The sequence below is a fragment of the Hemitrygon akajei genome, chromosome 5 (assembly GCF_048418815.1).
Source record: "Hemitrygon akajei chromosome 5, sHemAka1.3, whole genome shotgun sequence".
Classification (NCBI taxonomy): Eukaryota; Metazoa; Chordata; class Chondrichthyes; order Myliobatiformes; family Dasyatidae; genus Hemitrygon; species Hemitrygon akajei.
In genome coordinates this window covers 171068533-171082541 of record NC_133128.1, presented here as the reverse complement: position 1 = coordinate 171082541, position 14009 = coordinate 171068533, and the positions used below count along the sequence as shown (strand labels likewise).

General features: G+C 42.3%; 1 protein-coding gene across 3 annotated transcripts in view; it reads right to left on the bottom strand.

Moving 5' to 3' along the window:
- The window catches only part of gpr155b (G protein-coupled receptor 155b), a 90556-nt gene that overhangs the window by 18048 nt on the left and 58499 nt on the right, over positions 1 to 14009 (bottom strand). For all 3 annotated transcript variants that reach the window (XM_073047190.1, XM_073047191.1, XM_073047192.1), the window contains exons 7-10: positions 11665 to 11785; positions 10988 to 11066; positions 6428 to 6521; positions 958 to 1165 (exon numbers count right to left, since the gene is read on the bottom strand). In XM_073047190.1, coding sequence (XP_072903291.1) covers positions 958 to 1165; positions 6428 to 6521; positions 10988 to 11066; positions 11665 to 11785 — 502 coding nt within the window. The remainder of the gene's footprint in view (positions 1 to 957; positions 1166 to 6427; positions 6522 to 10987; positions 11067 to 11664; positions 11786 to 14009) is intronic.

Here is a 14009-nt window from a genome sequence, read left to right as displayed (position 1 = left end):
CCCTGGGGTTACCATGCACCAGAAATTAAATTGGAATTATCAAAAACTCAATGTTTCTAAAAGAACAGATCAGAGGCTTAGAATCCTGCAGCTATTAACTCACCCCCTAACTCCCTAAAACTTGCCCGCCAGCTACAATGTTGAAGTCAGGACTGTGATGGAATAGTTTCCATTGCCTAAATGTACAGATCTCATCAAACACTCAAGAAACTTGACACCATACAGTACATAGCAGCCTGCTCGATAGACACTCCACCCACACCCCTTCTTCACTCACTCACTTCACCAGCGATGCACAGTATCAGCTGTTTGTACCATCTACACATCTTTGGATTTTCATGCACAACAGTCTCTAGAGTTTATAGGGAATGGTGTGAATTTTTTTTAAAAAATCCAATGAGCAGCAGTTCTGTGGGCCAAAATGCTTTGTTAATGAGAGAGGTCATAGGAGAATGGCTAGACTAGTTCAAGTTTTCACACATTGGGTGTTTGTTGTGTGGGGTGTCTGACAGGTTCTATTGTGTTTCTTTGTTTTGTGGCTGCCTGCAAGAAGACGAGTCTCGAGGTTGTACACAGTATACACGTTTTCATAATAAATGTACTTTAGACATTAAGTATCTGGTGGGTCCAGTGCCATGTACACTGATGAAGATGTCATAAAATGCCATAAATATACATGGACCCTGGGTATGCTCAACAATTCTCCCCGGGATGCCTATTAACTTGCAGGGTTTGGTGATACTCGGACCAATCATTAAACTCGGCAACAACAAGCTATGAATCCAATTTAAAACAATTCAGTGGAAGTTCACAGTAGGCCAGTAAGAGCAGGGTGGAAGAAAGGAACAACCCACACTATTCCCACAATTAAAAAAAAATAATGCGCTGAATTTTTCATTAGGCAGGAATTTCCATTTCTTTTTCTATACGGTGTAATGTACATTAAAACACGTTCACCTTCTCCTGATGCAAATTCTATATTTGACGTTCCATTGCTAGCTGTTACTTGGATTTCATTCGCGACACCATCCTCACTAATACTCCTGGAAATGGAGTTACGTTGCAGCATCCGGTAAGCATTCTTCTGTCTGTTTCGACTCAGTAGCATCAGTGACGAGCCCGCAAGAATAATGCTACACAAGAGGACCACCATTGTACTAATAACCTGTAAAAGACAAACATGTAGCAAGGAATCAGAAACATGATCACACAACTGTGGATGTAAATTTTAATGGCAAATCAACAAGAATCCCAGCCAAAGCTCATGAAAGGCAAATGCTTTCAGTCATTATGTGTAATATACATAGATCAATATATTTTACTACTTAGTGAAAGCCCAAAATGAAGATAACTTCTTTGCTTACAGCATTTTAGTTCCACCACAATAAATGCAACATGATTCCTATAATGACTGAGATTTCTCATGCAATGACTGAAACCCTGTGGATGTTGTCAATGTGATACCCTTCACATGCGCCTTGCTTCCCAAATTAATATTAACAAAGGTTGCAGCAATAGAATCTGGAGTGAAAAGAATGAGGGTTATTTTTAAAATATAAAGTGGAAAGAATTATAGAACCAGAGGAGATTTAAATTTTTTATTTCTGCTCTGTTGCTCTATAATTTAATCTCCACACATTCCTATCAAAGCTATCTGATGGTGCAGCGGCATTTGCACCGGACTTTGAGGCGAGTGGTACCGGGTTCGAATGCGGCCAGCTCCTTTCATGTTTTCCATCTGTGCTGGGTTGAGTATCGAGCTAGCAATTTGTTTTCATAAAAAACAGACAGAAGTGCTGAAGAAACGCCCAAGTTGTCGCCCAATGCACAGAAAGGAACAACCACAACATCACTCCCATCAACACCCTGCCCCAACCAGATTCTACCACTTAATTACACTCAGCCAATTAACTCACATACCTTTGGGATCAGGCAGAATCTGAATTAGCCATAGGAAACACATGTTTACAAGGAAAATATGCAAACCATAACAAGGAGCACCATCATGCCACCAGATTCATGAATGGCAAGTTTTGAACTGCCCAAACCATTCTGGCCTACAACGTTCAGCACAGGTAACACAGAGGCTATTATTGAATCTGCTCTCTAAGATCCCTCTTTTTCTCTAGGTTCCTACATTTATTCTGTATATTTTCTCTGTAAGGGTCCTTCTAGATGCATTAATTCATACTTTCCAGGAATAGATTCCAAATACCTTTTCTCCAGCCATAATGCCAATTCATCAATATTTTGTGAATGACAATAAGGATATAAGAACAAATTAGGCCATTTGGCCCATCGAGTCTGCTCCACTATTCCATCATGGCTGATTTATTATCCTTTTCAACACCATTCTCCCATCTTCTTCCTGTGACCTTTGACACCTTTACTAATCAAACTCCACTTTAAAGATACCCAATGACTTGGCCTCCAAAGATTCTAAGCACATTGATCACCAATGTATGTATGCAGTACCACGGCAATGAATTCCACAGATTCACCACCCTCTGGCTAAAGAGTTTCTCCTCAAACAGACCATCCTCATTTTCATTAACACCAAAGGTCTTTGCATCTTCCGCATGATTACTAATCAGAACTCCTATCGTTACATCCAGATTCTTAACGTATACTACAAACAGCAAGGGTCTAGCACTGATCCCCAACATCAGCAGCACAGATTTCCAATCCAAGAACAGCCCTCAGCCATAACCTTCTACCCAAAGACAGTGCAATAACCTACGGAATGAATAGAGAACACAAAGGAATTAGGAGGTAATGCTCACGGGTCCATGGACCAATCAGAAATCTGATGACAGAGAGGAAGTTGCTCTTGAATTGTTGTGGAGTGCTTGATGTAGAAAGGTCACCCACCTATAACTATATCAACTGTGCAGACAAGTGCTGATGCCGTATTTTAAAATCCTTTACCACACTCATCCTTTTACTTCAGTGCCAAAGTGTGCTCCATGAAACACTGCACAGATTTGTCTTTGGCCTAAACACCAATTAACAGTGGAGGTTTGGGCACTAATAACACAGTAAATCTAAATTATTTCTGTATGCTGAGAATGCCTAAAATTGATACTTTATTTTCTGACGAGGATCTCACGTGGTCTGTACGTACCAGCTATGTGGTGAAAAAGGCACAACAGCGTCTCTTTCACCTTAGACGCATGAAGAAGTTTGGTGTGGGTCTCTAAATCCTAAGAACTTTCTATAGGGGCAAGATTAAGAGCATCCTGACTGGCTGCATCACTGCCAGGTATGGGAACTGTACCTCCCTTAATCACAGGACACTGCAGAGAGTGGTGCGGACAGCCCAGCACATCTGTAGGTGTGAACTTCCCACTATTCAGGACATTTACAAAGACAGGTGTGTAAAAAGGGCCTGAAGGATCATTGGGGACCTGAGTCACCCCAACCACAAACTGTTTCAGCTGCTACCATCCGGGAAATGGTACTGCAGCATAAAAGCCAGGACCAACAGGCTCCAGGACAGCTTCTTCCACCAGGCCACCAGATTGATTAACTCACGCTGATACCATTGTATTTCTATGTTATATTGACTATCCTGTTGTACATACTACTTATTACAAATTACTATAAATTGCACATTGCACATTTAGGTGGAGACGTAACGTAAAGATCTTTACTCCTCATGTATATGAAGGATGTAAATAATAAAGTCAATTCAATTAAATTAATTTCAACCTTTCAACCGGCTGATCTCTCACTCCTCTTTGCCATCTGAGATTTTGCCAACAACAGTGGTGTCATCTGCAAAATTTATAAACGGCTTTTGAGCTGTGTTTATCCACGCAGACATGAATATAGTGTAAGCAAAGCGGTGGGCTAAGCAAACATCCTCGAGGTTCCCCTGTGTTGACAGTCACCAAGGAGGAAATACCATTACCGATCCACGGTGACTGTGGTTGCCCGATAAGCAATCTGAGGATCCATTTAGAGCAGGAAGTACAGTGAGCCAGGTTTTGACACCTGGTGGTTAATACATGGATGACGGTATTGAATGCCGAGCTGTAATTGACAAGCAGCAGCCTGATGTATGTTTTGCTATTGTCTAAATGCACCAAAGCAGCATGAGGAACTGTAGATCTATTGCAGGGGTAGGCAAATTGTACTGGGTCTAGGCCTTCGCTCAGTCAGGAGTTAATTTCAGCCATTACCATCCACTCAAAGCCCTTCATTGTGGCAGATTTGAGTGCTACTAGTTGATTGTCATCGAGGCAGCACACATTTAAGCACAAGGAAAGCAAGTAAGTAAAAGCCCACATAATGCTTTCTTTCTGTAGGCAAAACAACCTAACCTTCACTTAAAGACACACACTTCCGCATCATCATCCAGATTTTGGCCAGCTATCAAAATACTTCTTTTCCAACAACACCGACCACACCCAGTCTGTCACTCAAGTACCAGGAATAAGCTGATGAGTGTTGTTATTGGAAATCAAACTACAGAACAAGTAAACCTAGCAAGACAGGGAATAAGAGTGCACCCCTTCTTGCAGAGCTACAAAGGAAGGGGTAAAGGTCAATTGTTGGTGCATTCCCAAGGTCAGAAAACTGTAGAACCAGAAGAAAATACCCAATAGCTTGGTTGGAGGTATCCATGTAGGTACAAAAAAGGCTACATTTATTCCTCATCCTGAGATGCTGAAAGATAGTGAGGGGTCTCTTCTTAATAATGAAGCACAATGGTGCAGACTGGTCTGACCACTGCCACACAGTTCCAGCAATCCAGATTCAATCCTGGCCTTCAGTGCTGTCTGTGTGGAGTCTGCATGTTCTTCCTGAGACCACAGAAATTTCCTCCAAATGCTCCATTTCCCTTCCAAGTCCCAAAGGCATGCAGATCGATCCACTGATTGTCCACCCTTAACTGTCCTTTGTGTACAGCTGAGTGGTCGAAATTTAGGGGAAGCTGATGGGAACATGAGGAGAATAAAAGGCAAATTGTGTAAACTAGTGCTTATCATGCAATAAAATGCAAATCGTGTAAACTGGTACTTAGCATGCAATAAAATGCAAATTGTGTAAACTGGTACTTAGCATGCAAGAAAATGAAAACTGTGGAAACAAGTGCTTAGTGTGCACTGCAGGCCTGTTTCCATAATGTATGGTGCTCTGACATCTAAATTTGTTTTAAGGCAATTGTGATCATAGAGCCATAGAACACTACAGCACAGAAACAGACCTTTTGGCCCATCTAGTCTGTACCGAACTCTTAATCTGCCTAGTCATTGCACCTGAACTATAGCCCTCCATACCCCTCCCATCTACGTACCTATCCAAATTTCTCTTAAATGTTGAACGTGAACCCGTATCCACTGCTTCCACGGAGAGCTTGTTACTCACTGAGTGAAGAAACCCCCCCCCCCCACCCCATCGTGTTCCCTTAAATATTTCACCTATAACACTTACCCAACAGGCTGGTATATGTCTAGGGGAAAAGGAGATCCAGCCACTCACCAACCCCACCTCCCGTACACGTAGGTGCTGTGAGAATCAAGTTTATGACGAGCGTACCACACAATATCAAACTCACACCAGATATCGTTACAGAATACACTTTAAAGATTTTACTAAAACTAAAAGAGTACTATGCAATACAGTATATATGAAGGAAAAGAAAATAGAGCAAAAGGCGCCAACTTATCAAAGTTCAGTCAGTTTAGTGCACATCGTTGCAGCTCAACCATCGAACCATTTGACTCCTCGTCGCTTTCCTCCAACCTCCACGTCCTCGCACCTGGGACCACTCCCGGTGGTCGACCGAGCAGTGCAGCGCACGTCCACCTTCCTCGGCGTCTCCTTCCCGCCTCCCCTCAAAAGACCGCGAATCCCCCCAAGCTCCCAGCCCCACAAGACAAAATAACATACCCCATTGGTTAACAAATGAATACAATCCCCATATCAGCAAGTCCAAAGCTAAACAACTGCGAGAGAAAACACTTATCAGACATAAAAGCATTCCTACTCTAGCAAACCAAAGAAGCCATTTTGATTACATACACAGTACACTGTACAGACCTTTCTCCCTTAAGCCTGTAAAAGTAAGGGCTGCTTTTCAGAAATTATCTGACCAATTCCTGGGTGAGTATTTATATTAGTTCTACAATACCCAAATAATTGCCCAACTTAGAGGGAAAGAGAAATTGGAAATAGTGATTGCAATTTAGCTAGATTCAACAAAGGAAGAACCAAAAGATGGCATACTGACGTTCAGTGAGATATGAAGGGACCTGTCCACATAAAGTAGGCAGAAATGTTAACAAGCAGATCAATGGATCCACAGTGAGGAATACTGATGGTCAGATGGACGGAGTTCAAAATGGCTAAATTCCAGGGCAAAACAAAATGATGCTGCAAACATTCCTGAACAATTCAGAGATACGGATTTATTTCTTACCTGATAGTGTCCATAAAAGAATGCCGAGTCATCCATTGATAGCATATCTGGATGAGCAGTAATCAATAAGAGTCCCACAGTGAATGCTGGTATTCTAGTAAAACAACCAGAATTGTTGAAATAACTAATCATAATAATGCACAGTTGTAGGGAAAAGCAGTCTTCTCTCAGATGTTCATCATTAAAGACAATTATGGCATCCACACTTGAAAATGTTTGATGGATCTAAAATTCTATCCAATATCTTTGTCTAGACATCTTTAGTCCAGCCACTACATTATTTACAGTTTTCCCAAACCATACGCTGTTCATTTCCAATATCAACGCTGATGTAAAACTTAATCAAACTACCAGATGGACTGCTGACAGAGAAAGGGCTGCCCCCAAATTTATAGAAAGGTCAAACATCAGGGAAAAGATTGCTGGTGACCAAAGTAGTTGAGGGAGCTCAAAGTTCTCTTTCAGCCTTTGAAAAGAGTATAGTGGAAGGCAGAGTATGTGGTCCCCTAGCCATAACTTGAGGAGGTTGCATCTCAAGAGATAAACAGCAAGAACGGCCTACGTTTACACAGTCATAGAAAAGTACAGCACAGAATCAGGCCCTTTGGTGCATGCTGAACCATTTAAACTGCCTACTCCCATCAACTTGCACCAACGTCTATTGCCTATCCAAACTTCTCTTAAACGTTGAAATCGTGCTCGCATGCACCACTTCTGCTGGCAGTTCATTCCCCACTCTCACGACCCTCTGTGTGAAGAAGTTTCCCCTCATGTTCTCCTTAAACTTTTCACCTTAACCCATGACCTCTGGTTGTAGTCCCACCCAACAAAAGTGGAAAAAGTCTGCTTGCATTTACCCTATCTATACCCCTCATAATTTTGTACAGCTCTATCAAATCTCTTCTCAATCTTCCACATTCCAAAGTATAAAGTCCTAACCTACTCAATCTTTCCTTATAACTCAGGTCCTCTAGATCCGGCGACATCCTTGTAAATTTTCTCTGTACTCTTTCAAACTTGTTCACATCTTTCCTGTAGGAAGGTGACCAAAACTGCACACAATACTCCAAATTAGGTCTCTCCAATGTCTCATACAACTTCAACCTAACATCCCATCTCCTGTACTCAATACTTTGAATTATGCAGGCCAATGTACTAAAAGCTTTCTTTGCAACCCTATCAACTTATAACACACTTCCAATGAATTATGGACCTGTATTCCCAGATCCCTTTGTTCTATTGCACTACTCAGTGCCCTACCATTCACTGTGTAAGACGTATCTACCAAAATGCAACATCTCACACTTGTCTGCATTAAATTCCACCTGCCATTTTTCAGCCCATTTTCCCAGCTGGTCCAGATCCCACTCTAAGTCATGATGGCGTTCCTCATTATCTACTACATGCCCCAATCTTGGTGTCATTCGTAAATTTGCTGATGCAGTTAACCACATTACCATCCAGCTCATTGATATAAACGACAATGGACACAGCACCAATCCCTGTGGCACATCACAGGGAACATGGGCTTCCAGATACAGTCCTATTAATGATGTAGAAATGACCTCAGGGCACTTACAGAGAGATAGTTCCAGATAACACCAGATGCTCAGCTAAAGAGCAAATTTTAAGGAGTATTTTAGAGGAAAGAGAGGTAGAGACACAGATGAGATTTCAGAGCCAAAGCAGCAGAAGTTCAACAACAATGCAGTGATTAAATTCAGCTGAAATTGACAGGATTATGGAACTTTGGTTTGATTCTTCAGTTTTAGGATTGTTTACTTCTGTCAACAGCATGATACGTTTACTTTACATATAGGCAGCTCCACACTGCAGTTTTACCAGATCAGCACAATGTTTTTAGATACATCCTGTACAACTTCTCACATCTATATACCTCACTAAATTAGTACTGACCCCCTGGCTTGATGAGTTTCCTCAAATAAAATTCTGCTGATCCTGCCAAGCCTCGCTCCATGCAAAATTTTGAATTGTTACAGTTGTTCTGAATTCAAATGATTTTATATAATGATATCACAGGCTACGTTTGAGACTACCTTCAATGTGACTACAATATTTTGTCTCCAAACGATCACTCCTACCTTCACTAGAAGACAATGCACATGTGACAGCTAAATCTGATCGCAGAGGATTTTCCCTCATCAGAATCACATTTATCATCATTGGCTCACATGTTGTGAAATTTGGGGGGGTTTTTTGGCATAAAATTACCATAAATCATAAACTAATAGTGCGAAAAAAAGAATAGCAAAGTAGTGTTCATGGACCATGGGCATCCTTTCTTCAAGATTCAGTCAATTTGATCAGCCAGTAATGGTGTAACCTGGCCATGCCTGGAGATGGAGCTGAAGGCTCCTAACCAGAATACATTTTGGTTCCCTTGTTCCCAGAGTGCTACCTGTAAGTGATATTCAAATAGAAAGAAGTCTAACCAGTCCCACAAGGGCTATCGGCAAGTCGTTGCCTCTTCCCAGAAGAGAAAACAGGACAAGAACAAGTTTAGTCAGTATGAGATTTAGATTCTGTTTTTATTAGTATTTCTACAACAGAAGGGCTGCCCTTCCATTTCTGAGTCCTTGTCTGCCCCCTTTAACAGACATGGAAGGTCCTGTTACCCCACCACAAAAAGCAGACGGTTATCTATGGTGTCTTGGTGAGTATTTATCCCTCCATCAAGTCAATAAAATCTGAATGTTTGCTGGAGCTTTTCTTTCTATAAATTGGCTATAATGTTTTCCTCGCGACACACATTCAAAGTTCCTTCAGTAAATGCTTTAGGCTATCCCAGGATTTTGAAAACTGGTGAAGTGCAAACAAGTGCAAAGCTTTTCAGTTTTCTGCACGTCACTGAGCCATAGCTCCACAGAGAACCAGTAGCTTTTGCTGAAAAGAGTGCACTACGGCCACTGGCGGTTGGATGAAGTTCAGATGCCAGTGGGCTCACAACAGCGCTGGTCCTCATCTGGTATTCAAACACAATTCCATATATTTGAATACAGTCACCAACCTTCACTGATAAGCTTCTTTGTATATTTTCTCTACTTACATTTTAAATTAATTATCGGCAGTACAATGTACTTTTAACTACATTTCATGTCTTAGGCTATTTTAACTGCTTTAAACTTCTTTTTACTATCATGTCATCAAAGATCATTAAGGCAATGATTTCAGACTCAGTTCACTGCCTGAGGCTCAGTCATCACTTACAATCTGCTCTGACACTGAGTGGGTCCCTCCCGCAGGCCAACTCCACTGAGCTAATGGATAACAAGAGACGCTCTGAGCAAAGCCCACACAGTATTTCCAAAGCACTCATCCAGTCTTTTTATTGGTCAGCGAGATGGGGATGGAACAACAGCTTTATTTTACATGTAAAACTACGGTTAGAGTAGTAGTCAGGGTTAGTAATGAGTAAGCTGGATTTCCACCTTAAGTGCCAGTGACTTTCGGTCATCTACTCTCCCGCAGAGATCCTAATCTTAGTGGCTGAGTTCCAGCAGAAGCTACAGGCTGCCCTCAGCCACCAGGCTCATCTTCAGAGTCCAGTGGGAGAGCAGGAACTTGCCAAGACGCTCTTGGATCCAGAATGAGTCTATTCATTTGAGCGACTGCAGGGGAAGGAGGGGAGGAATAAGCAAGGCAGATTTTATTTTAATTATTAGTGCTGTGTTTAAAAGTTCTGTTAAAGTGTATTGTATCTGGCTTTTGACAATTTAACTATTTTAGTCCAAAATGATTCAAATAGACTGGAAAACATAGGCAGCACAGACAGGAGGTGAATCTGGGCAGAAGATTTCTCCAGCTGTCCAAGGCTTCCAGAGGAATTCTGTGCCAGGATCAGTTCTGGTTGACCCGTCTCAGCTCAGACTGTTAAACTGATCTGGATTCCAACCGCACGGGAGCTGCCAGCTTACTTCTGTCAGCAGCTGTGCCTGAGAAACCAGCATTCCGAAGGCTGCAATGAGGCGTTCTTCGGAAAACATGACAAGTGCCTACAGCAAGTCCATTCAGACAATACAGCATGGATGCAGGCCTAATGGTCCAACGTATCTTCCTGAACCTTCCCTACCAGGTAACTGTCCAAAAGTCTTTGAACTGTTAATGCATGCTTCAACCACTTCCTCTGGCAGCTCGTTCCACAGATGCAGCACCCTCTGGGTGAAGAAGAGGCTCTCGGGTCTCTCGTTTAGTTCTGCCCCCACTCACCTTAAACCCATGTCCTCCACCATTTTATTCCCTTTCCTAAATCATGCTGCTTATGATTTTTATACACCTCTATAAGGTTGTTATCCCTCAGTTATCTACGCTCCAATAAATAAAGTCCCAGTTTGTCCAATCTTTTGCTATAACTCAGGCCCTCGAGTACATCTTTCCTATAACAGGGCAAACAAAACATCTGGATCAATCAATAATACAGTTTAGATTTAGTAAACAAAGAGTTATCATGTCACTTCCATTTGTTGTCGACTTAATTTAATTCAATCAGTTTCTGCAAACACAAAGTATCATAGCAGCAAGATCAAAAATAAAAGTTCTTACCCCCATCCGGCAACAATGAAGAATCCTCTGTGCTTAGAGACATTTCGCTCCAACAGAAGTAATGACAGTGCAATCAGACCTGGTACAATAAACAGGTTGACACTGCAATCAGTTTACAAGAAGTCACCAAATATCTGCATTCCAGTTGGGATCCAATTAATGAAACAGGCAATCTGATGGATGCCATTTTCTTAAAAAGCAAATAACTTAGAAAACAAACATCTGGAATTTTTATGAAGTTAGCAATGAGAAAACTTACAGGGGAAAGCAGCCCCTTTCCCTCTGCCATCAGGTCCCTGACTGGAGAATGAGTGGAAGTGTGTGTGTGTGTGTGTGTGTGTGTGTGTGTGTGTGTGTGTGTGTGTGTGTGTGTGTGTGTGTGTGTGTGTGTGTGTGTGTGTGTGTGTGTGTGTGTGTGTGTGTGTGTGTGTGTGTGTGTGTGTGTGTGTGTGTGTGTGTGTGTGTGTGTGTGTGTGTGTGTGTTGCAAATCTGAAATTAAAAACACAAAAATGGTGGAAAAGCTCAGCAAGATGGACAGCATTTGTGGCCAGAAAGAGTCATCACTTTATCTCTGTGACACTTCATCAGACTGCAGACACAAAATGCTGACTGTTTCTCTTTCCTCAAATGCTGCCGTGATTGTTGAGTTTGAGGTTTTACATCCTGGGCATCTTACCTGTCCATATGTATGCACTATACAACGAACTATACAGCACAACGAATCCCAGAACCTGACCGAGGAGGCTATTTTGCTTGATGATAACATACCACAGGATCATTCCTATACAGACCATACACTGGAAAACAATTTTAAAAGTAAAGTGTAAATAGATTTTCAAATGACAAAATTTACCACTTGAGCACAAGAAGCAGAATTTTCCCCTTTCTCCTACAAAATAAAATGGATTTTCTTCACCCTCTGGTTCATGCTGAATATTGCAACTCAGACTCTTTTGTTAATCCATTCATTGCAATTCTGGGGGGTTGGTATTTACTGTTCATTTCAATTGCTGTTGGGAAGTTGAGGAATTTCTTTTTAGAACTTATAGCCCATTTCTGCAAGGCAGTTAAGACCAAAAGGGGTAAATCTAGAATCACGTACAATCTGGACTCCAAATCAAATAAAGACAGCAGGTTTCCTTTCCTAAAATGACATTCATAAACTCATCACACTTGAAGAACAATCCAAGAATTTCCAGGGAAGCATTTATTGATCAACAAACACAAAATGCTGGAGGAGCTCAGCAGGTCCAGCAGCAACTATGGAAAAGAATAAACAGTCAACATTTTGGGCAAAGCTCCTTCATCAGGACTGGAAAGGAAGGGAAAGACACCAGAATAAAAAGGTGGGGCGAGGGGAAGGACAATCTAGATGGCAGTAGATGGTAAAGGGAAAGGTAAAGAGCTGGTGAAGGAGGAATCTGATAGGAAAGGAGAGTGGACCGTAGGAAGATGGGAAGAAGGAGGGGCAAAAGGGAGAGGTGATAGGCAGGTGAGGAGATGAGGTAAGGGGCCAGTGGGGAACAGGAGGAGGACGTTGGAGAGGAAAAGAGAAAAAGAAAAAAAATTACCAGAAGGAGAAACTGATATTCATGCCATCAGGTTTGAAGCTACCAAAAAGGAGTATGAGGTGTTGCTCCTCCACCCTGAGAGTGGCCTCATTGTGTCAGAAGAGGAGGCTAAGGACTGACATGTCAGAACGAGAATGGAGGTAGGAACTAAAATGGTTGGCCACTGGGAAATTTTGCTTTTGTGGATGGAGTGGCGATACTTGACAAAACAGTCCCCAATTTACGTCAGGTCTCAACAATGTAGAGGAGGCTGTGTTGGGTCCACTGGATACAACAGACAACCCCAGCAGGTTCACAGGTGAAGAGTTGCCTCGACTGGAAAGACTGTTTGGGGCCCTGAATAAAAATGATTAAGGGCAGGTGTATCATTTCTGTCGGTTGCAGGGATATGTGCCAGAAAGGAGATCAGTGGAGAGGGATGAACAGACAAGGGAATCATGAAGGAAGCAGTTCCTGCAGAAAGCAGAGAGTGGGGGAGGTGAAGATGTGTTTGGTGGTAGGATCCCGTTGAAGACTGTGGTAATTGTGGGGAATGATGAGTTAGGTGCGGAGGCTCATAGGGTGGTAGGTGAGGACAAGAGGAACTCTAACCCTGCTAAGGTGGCTGAAAGTGGGGTGAGCGCGGATGTCCAGGAAATGGAGGAGATGAGGCGGGGAGTAGCATCAATGGTGGAGAAGGGAAACCACATTCTTTGAAGAAGGAAGACATCGCTGATGTCCTGGAAAGGAAAGCCTCACCATGGGAACAGTTGTGGTGGAAGTTGGAGGCAAAATTGATGAAATTGACGAGTTGAGCATGGGTGCATGTAGCAGCACCACTGAAGTCATCGATATAGCACAGGAAGAGTTGGGGATGATTACCAGGGAAGGCTTGGAACATGGACTGTTCCACGTAGCCAATGAAACGGCAGGCATAGCCTGGACCCATGCAGATGCCCATGGCTACACCGTGAGTCTGGAGAAAATGGGAGGAGCTGAAGGAGAAATTGTTGAGGATGAGGATCAGATATGCCAGACAGTGGAAAGGAGGGGAACTTGGGTGTTTTATCAAGAAAGAAGCGGAGAGTTTTAAGGCCTTCTTGATGGGAGATAGAAATGTACAGGGACTGGACATTCATGGTGAAAATGAGGCAGTCAGGGGCAAGGAATTGAAAGTTGTTGAGACATTTATTGATACTAACTTTTATTCTAGATTCATTTACCTACCTGTATTCTATTGTATGTTTGAGTGGGCATCTCCAGGTCATTAGTTCCGGAGTCTGAATTACCAATTTAGTAATAAAGCCACTGCAGTTTGCCCTTTTCATTTACTTATTTAGAGATATAGCACGTTAACAGGTCGTTTCAGCCCAATGTGCTTGCGATGCCCAGTTATACCTAGGGGACCAATTAACCTACTAACAACATGTCTTTGGAATGCGGGAGGAAACTGGAGCACCCAGAGGAAACC